The 7,727-nt window shown below is 45.6% G+C and overlaps 1 protein-coding gene across 1 annotated transcript; it reads left to right on the top strand.

Moving 5' to 3' along the window:
• Window positions 1–201: 201 nt before the first annotated feature.
• LOC121591554 lies at window positions 202–1,868 on the top strand. Its single transcript, XM_041912199.1, has 4 exons — window positions 202–585; window positions 656–1,016; window positions 1,089–1,396; window positions 1,591–1,868. The coding sequence occupies exons 2-4, from the start codon at window positions 802–804 to the stop codon at window positions 1,866–1,868; spliced, it is 801 nt and encodes a 266-aa protein (XP_041768133.1). The 5' UTR covers window positions 202–585; window positions 656–801.
• Window positions 1,869–7,727: the final 5,859 nt, after the last annotated feature.

The following is a 7,727-nucleotide window of genomic DNA, read 5'->3' as shown; positions in this document are numbered from 1 at the left end:
TCATGCTTTCTTTTTCCCTCCTACGGCAAATTTGTCAAGCAGCGTTTCGAGCTACCCGTCCCTGGCTCTGCCTCATACCCCTCGCCTGAATGCGCTGTCGAAGGTTTGGATGTGTTGGTGCGTCAGACGGCAAATAGCTGTCAGCCGTCTTGCGTTGTCATTCTTTGAGTAGTGCTATCTCTTTCTCGCGTGCAGCCCAATTTTAAGACCGGTACCGGTACCGATAGAAAATGTAAACAAACGTCAACACAAATACAACCAGTGCTCATCCCTCCCGTGAAAAGTTTCCCTATAGAAAGCGTGAAAATGGCCTCGAATCAGGACAAGAAAAGTGGCTTGATGTCCCACGCAATTGCCCGGCTCTACAAGCAGTGTCTGGAGGAAGTGGAAAGGGAACTCCTTCTTGCCCAGCAGGCAGAACCTCCGACTGTGGGTAAGTGATCGGTGAACGGTGATTATATGCTGAACGGTGAATATAGCGATCAGTGTTTAACAATGGTTTTCGTGACTATATTTTAAATGACCGAGCGCGTGATGCTGTGCCAGTGCAGTTTGAAGATGTTCCGATGCCCATGGAAGTGATCGGTAAGTAACGATCGTTATGCTGTATGCTGCTTATGTTGTGCTCTCATGTGTATCATGTGTTATGTTGCAGACGATGCTGCTCCGCTTAGTGAAAGCGAGGAGGAAGGTACGACCGACGCAAGCAGCGGCGAGGATACAGACGTGGAGGATATCCAGGTCGTGGTGGAAATGCCAGACCATCCGTACGGAGATCTTTCGTGAGAGGATGGCTTGAGGATGTGGGCCCGGCAAACTGGACTAACTCATCGCAGTTTGAACCTTTTGCTGGGCCATTTGCGACATCACTTCCCCCTGACCAAATTGCCCCGAGATGCACGGACGTTGATGAACACGCCTGTGTCCGGAGCACCGGAGACAGCCCTTACACCAATCGCAGGTGGGCAGCTTGCTTTTTACCAGGGTGTGGAAAAATGCCTGCTTTCATATTTTCGGTAAGCATGTTTTAAATCTCATTTAACTGACAGTGCTTCTGGTCATGTGCTCATATTTTTTTTCTATTCCAGCGATTGTCAGCCAACCCAGGAGGGGTTCGAGTTGAATATTTTTGTGGATGGCCTACCCCTGCACAAGAGCAGTCGGACCCAATTTTGGCCAATTCTCATGCAGGCTCATAACGTTCCAGATACTCCTGTAATGACGGTTGCGATATTCTGTGGCGAATCAAAACCGTTATTCGTCAAGGAGTTTTTGCAGCCGTTTGTGGACGAAATGAACAGACTGTTTGTGACATGTCTGACAATTAAATCCCCCTCTTACTGGGTGGAAGCGCGTGCAATAATTGCAGATGCTCCGGCACGAGCATTTATTAAAGGTATGTTGATAAAATGCACTATATACAGTCAACGCTTTCATTACGACTAAACCGTTGTAACAAGAAATCTCTTGCAACGGGTTAGCGACTGGAGCGCCTAAAATACGTTATGCGTTTGTCCACTTAACCATTACATTTGTATGCGGTGAAACGAGTTATTTCTGATTTTTTGTGTATTTTTTTTCTTCTTTCAGGTGTTAAATCGCATAATGCGTACAGCGCCTGCATGAAGTGCACAATCGTTGGTGAGTTGGAAGGACACCGAATGTACTTCCCGTATGGTGAACAATGCGCGCATCGGAACCACAAGGATTTTTGTGACGACAAATATCCAACACATGTCAACAACCCTACGCCCTTTACGAGTCTATTAGGTTGCGATATCATTGACGATTTTGTGTCAGCCGAAGACATACACTTGAAACGACTAAACTACTTTTTCGGAAACGCACAGCACTACTTATATTATTAAATAAATTAAATAAATTAAATATTCCTCCTGCAACACTTTATTAACATCCGCTTAAATCCACCACCAGAATGAGAATGAGTCCACGAAAAATGTTCGCGTCTTCCTCAACCGCCATCGCTCCGCCGAACCTCCGATCCACGAACCCCGCACAGTAGCCGTCGATTTTGATAAGGCCGCCTTAAGACGCGTCTACACGTATCTTGTCGATATCTACATCTAAACGAAGCTTATCTGATCGATATTTTCTTATCGTAGCGGCCGAGGTCGCTACACACTTAATATACAAGGGCGTAGAGGCAAAGTTGCTACATTTGTGGATAAATGGCTTCCCTGGCGTTGCTTGTTACTTGCCACGTCGCCAGCAACGTGAAGTGTCGGCGCACTTGCGTCTGTTAAGGCTGCCTTCAGATTACCAACGTAAACTGCGCGACCTGCGATACATCCATCTCTAGAAAGCTTCCGAGTACAGGATGTTTCTGTTGGTTGCCGGTTTCATTGTTCTGAAGGATAGACTTATCGATGCAGCGTACCAACACTTCATGTTGTTGATGATGGCTGTGACGTTTATGTCCACCACATACCATCGCGCTAAATGGGAACTGGCTGATTCATATTTGCATAGGTTTGTGGCAGCCTATGGAGATCTGTACAGCCCAGTTCTCATGAATAGCAACGTGCATAACTTGCTGCACGTTTACAATGACGTTTGCAGGCTCGATGGACTTATAAACATATCAGCCTTCATTTTTGAGGCATTTTTGCATGATCTCAAAAAGTTGGTGTATTCCGGGAGGCACAGCCTGGTACAAGCGGTCCATCGTTTGCTGGAACTGCAACATGTCATTGTTGCCAAACGTCAGCAAAACAAACCGGTGGACGAACCATCGGTGCGCACGGTTGGTGTCGACACCATAACGACCGTACGGCAGGGCTTCGCGCTGCGAAAAAACTTTCGCGATCAATGGTTTATGACCAACTCGGGCGAGGTGGTCCGTTACGAAACGGCGACAAAAACAGGCAAGGACGTTACGGTGCAGGGGTACGCGTTTTTCAAACAGGTGCCTGCCTTTACGGAACCTTGCCTTTCAACGGAGGCGAATATTTACTCTGCCAACATGGTAGATTTGAATAAGGGTGAACTGCAACACTACGCCAGCAGCACGTTGATGTGCAAGGTAGCTGCAGTGGAAACGGGACAGGAAGGGGTGTTAATGTTTGTGCCGTTGACACACACTTACATTTGCTAGACAATAAATTAAAAAAAAATATGCCTCTTCCCAAAACCCTGGTTAAGTGTTTCGGACCAGGAAGGTAAATAATGAGAAATTATCTTAGGTGCTGTGTGGCAGAATGCATTTTTTGTATTCATGAAATCCTAGTTATTTAATTCATTAATATAATAATAATTCAAATAAAAAAATAACTAACTAAACTAACTATGTACAACACGAAACTAAACTTAACTTGTCTACCTACGCTATAAAAAAAACTTACACTAAACTAACCTAGATTATCATTATTATTTACATTGAGCATTACTTCTTTGTTTGCATTCTTCGACTTTGCAGAATACCGCAACACGCGTTAAAAAAAATCTACCACGTATGCTGTGGTGATGGGCGCCTTCCAGGTCGCTGCGGCTTTGCGGAACAGCTCGCATACGTTCGGAAAATGTGCCATCGACACCTTCCCGTTTCGCTGAGACCACCGGCAACGCGAAATAAAGCCACTGTCGAAAACAAGATCCCGCACCTCCCTCAACCGTTTGGTGGGATCCGTTGCCATCACCTCGTTCTGCAACCATGCCAGGCAGTTCTTAGCATGTTGCTTGTCCAAGTTGGCCAAGTATCCTTCTGAGCATCTTCCTCTCGAACGCGGCTAAGAGGGTTTCGTCAGATTTGGACAGTGTCCATGTCTCAGAGGCGTATGTGAGTACTGGTACTATATAGGTACTATATAGTCCCAGCTTCGTCCGTCGCGACAGGTTCTTTGAGGTAAACTGCTTTTTCAGGCTGTAGAATAACCGGTTGGCAGCCAGCATCCTTGCGCGCAACTCAGCTTCCATGCTGTTGTCGTTGCTGACCTTTGACCCAAGATAGGTGAATTGTGGGACGACCTCAAAAGTGCGTTCACCTATCTGTACGTCACGCCTACGTAGATTCGGATTATTTATTGGTAGGTCCGCTGATGTTGCCACCATCAGTTTGGTCTTTGCCTCGTTTATCTGCAATCCGAGGCTCTCTGCCGCCTGCTCAATCCCTTGGTAGGCTTCTGCTACATAGGAGAGCCGCAGACCAATGATGTCTATATCATCAGCGTATGCCAGGATCTGGGTTGACTTATAGAAGATGGTTCCCGTAGTCTCCACCCTCGAGTCGCGGATGGCCCTCTCTAGCGCCAAGTTGAATAGGAGACAGGCAAGCCCGTCCCCCTGGCGCAGACCTTTGGTGGTAGCAAAAGGTCCTGAGAGTTTTCCATCCACCCTCACCTGGCATGTGACGTTGGTCATAGTCATTCTAACTAGCCTTATCAGTTTGGCCGGGATTCCAAATGAGCTCATAGCGTCGTACAGTTTTACCCTGGCTATGCTATCGTATGCGGCTTTGAAGTCTATGAAGAGATGGTATGTGTCGTTTTTGTATTCAGCCATCTTCTCCAAGATCTGCCGCATGGTGATGATCTGATCAGTGGTTGATTTTCCGTTTCGGAATCCTCTTTGATAGTTTCCTACTATCTCTTCGACGTGCGGGACAAGGCGATCCTGAAGGATCAGGGAGAATATTTATAGGCGGTATTCAACACCGTAATACCCCTGTAGTTGTTGCAGTCCAACCTGTCTCCCTTCTTGTATACGGGGTAGATGATGCCGAGATTCCAATCACAAGGCATCGATTCGCTATCCCACACCTCAGTAACAATTTGATGAATCTCGTTTTCTAGTCGTGCACCTCCATTCTTGACCAGTTCAGCTGCAATTCCGTCGGTTCCGGGTGCCTTGTTATTTTTCAGCCGACGGATAGCCTTTCGTGTTTCTTCTATGCTAGGTGGCAGTAGCATGACACTATCTGCTAGTGGCGCTTCTAGCTGTTCGTTTAACTGGTCGTTGAGTAATTCATCAAAGTACTGAGCCCACCGCGAGAGGACCTCTGGCTGGTTACTAACCAGATCTCCATCCTTGTTGCGACAGCAGGTTACCTTAGGTACCACGTTGTTTCGGTGACCTGCTATCGCTTGGTAAAACTTTCGTGTCGGTCCGTACGCCTCTCTGGTTTGCTCGAGTTCCCGCATGTTTTGCTCTTCCAAAGCATGCTTCTTAGAGCGGTGAACTCGTTTCTCTTCGCGTCTGAGCCGTGAATATTCCTCTGCGCATGCCCGCGTTCTATGCCGTTGCTGCATTGCTCGGTATGCAGTATTCTTACGTTCGGTCACTTGTCTGCATTCATCGTCGAACCAGCCAGATTTGGTGTTGCCACGACGTGGTGGGAGTATATTTCTTGCACAGTTTATTATTTTTGTTTTTAGAGCGTTCCACAAATGTAGATAAGCATTTTCTTTCCGAGTTGTTGTACTCACCAAAGCATCCACGCCGCAGCTCAGCTTGTACAAATTTCCGCATCTCTCCGCCACGGCGATCACTCTGTACCACCGCTTCATTTTACATGGATTCACATGGAACACCACATGCATACCTTTTTTCACCAAACTGCTTACAGATATAAGTCTGCTTGCCAATTTCGGTACGTATAGCACTTCACACACTTTTATTGCCGAACGTTCTCCATCCTGGTTCACACACACTAATGTCCCGGAACCAACGCCTTCAATTTTAGCTTTTCCATCATCGGCTAGTGTAACGTGTATTTCACTACAACTCTACATTCTTTCAAAGGAAGTTCTATCGCTCGTCATGTGTCGCGATGCACCACTATGGACGTACAAGTTTGCTGGCGCTGCACTGTAAGTCATCCAAGCCATCGGTTCTGCCGCCTCGCTGTGAGCAACTTTCGCCGAATTACTACTCTCACCTTTGCTTTGTGCTTGAGCACGGTTCAATAAACGGCAATTTCTCTTCATGTCGCAATTTCAAGCACGCGAATCTTTTAGGCTCCACGCAGTAATTGGCTCTGGTTTTTGTTCACTTACAGAGCACCATAGCTCATCCCATTCTAGGAGCATTTGCATTTTAAACTTCCACGTTTGGTAGTTTTGGCTCGTCAACCTTTGCACAATAAATCGTTGGGAGTCCGCCATTTCGCCCATAACCTGTTAGCAGAATCGCGATGAAATTACACAGCACACTTGCGGGTAGAGTTCAGAACGCAGAGAGAGATTTTATTCAAGCACGCAACTTACTTTTATACTCTACCTCCTGTCACTTGACATCATATTCATGCCAGGTAGCATCACGCCTGACAGTGATAGACCGTTATTCCACAAAAATAACAATATAAAATAATAAACCGAAAAACATAAGAATAGAGAACCCAACCCTACGCCATAAACAGGAACATATACAAAAACAAGCCGATGTCAGAGGGGAAAAATACACACAAACATACTTTAAAGAAAACAAGCACGAACAAAAAGCAAATGACTCTGGATAGTCGAAGCTAAACATAAAGAAAGTAATCCTCTGAGTATGGCAGCGGCGGATCTAACGGTAGGCGGACTAGGCGGCCGACTGAGGCCCTACCATAGAGGGGACCCGTCAAAGTAGATATTTTTTTTTGTTCTTTTGTTTTCTCTTCCTGTTTTCTGTTTTCAGTTTTCGGTACTGATTTTCAAATCCTCTACCTCCCCCCCCCCTTTCCAAACTGACATGTGGGCTATCCGGTCCATAAATAAAAACGTTGCAAAAAACAAGAGTTTACAAGGCAAGTCACTGTAGTTTACAAGGCGGGGGCAAGGTTAAAGAGTTATAAGTGTGTTCATTCTTTAGTGTGTGCGTAAGCCTGCTTATCACCGGTTGCATTGTGCTATCGCACATCATCCAAGAAACCTGACATGTCTTCTCGCTCCAGAGTACGTAAATCTCATCAAAAACGTTTTACTGTTTTGCTGGGGGCCTCGCGAGGTGTAACATAACGGTTCTTACGATTTTGTTAAGGCCTTATTACACAGAGGAAAATACTGTCATTCGATTATGGAACCTATCCTTCAAACAGGGTTTGACAGATAGATGCCAGTCGGAAAATCAAAATTCGGCATACTCATTTTCTGATTTGGCCCCGAGTTGATATTTTCTGTCAATGTTGATAGAGGGAATTGAATTTCCTGATGATGATGAATAAAAACAACAAAAACAGAAAACCACAAATGATTCTTTTGGATGAAGCCAAGAAGATAAATAAATAAAATAATAAATATGTAAGGTGACATAACAATTCTCTTGCTCTATTACACGTACGAGAGGCATTCTTCAGTCTAAGTTTGGGGGCCTTCACGATTCTAGTTATTTTTTTGTATGGAGTTTGACAGTTGGAGGCTGAAATCATGTAAACACTCCATACAAAACCACGTATAAAACTAGCCTGCAATTATCAGTCAAGATTATTCTAGCCACAAAGCTAGAATTAGATTCGAGTACCTGTTCGAAAACAGACAAAGCAACCCCCTGTGCAAAGCGACGGAAGAAATCATTCCCTTTCGCGCATTTTCTCATGCTTTCTTTTTCCCTCCTACGGCAAATTTGTCAAGCAGCGTTTCGAGCTACCCGTCCCTGGCTCTGCCTCATACCCCTCGCCTGAATGCGCTGTCGAAGGTTTGGATGTGTTGGTGCGTCAGACGGCAAATAGCTGTCAGCCGTCTTGCGTTGTCATTCTTTGAGTAGTGCTATCTCTTTCTCGCGTGCAGCCCAAT

Source organism: Anopheles merus, chromosome 2L (genome assembly GCF_017562075.2).
Source record: "Anopheles merus strain MAF chromosome 2L, AmerM5.1, whole genome shotgun sequence".
Classification (NCBI taxonomy): domain Eukaryota; kingdom Metazoa; phylum Arthropoda; class Insecta; order Diptera; family Culicidae; genus Anopheles; species Anopheles merus.
Note: the sequence above shows the minus strand (reverse complement) of the source record. Positions and strands in the feature narration are given on the sequence as shown.

Coding starts and splice junctions, on each gene's coding strand:
- LOC121591554 (XM_041912199.1), top strand. CDS start 802: ATGTGGGCCCGGCAAACTGGACTAACTCATCGCAGTTTGAACCTTTTG. Junction 1,017..1,088: donor TGCCTGCTTTCATATTTTCG/GTAAGCATGTTT, acceptor TTTCTATTCCAG/CGATTGTCAGCCAACCCAGG. Junction 1,397..1,590: donor GGCACGAGCATTTATTAAAG/GTATGTTGATAA, acceptor TTCTTCTTTCAG/GTGTTAAATCGCATAATGCG.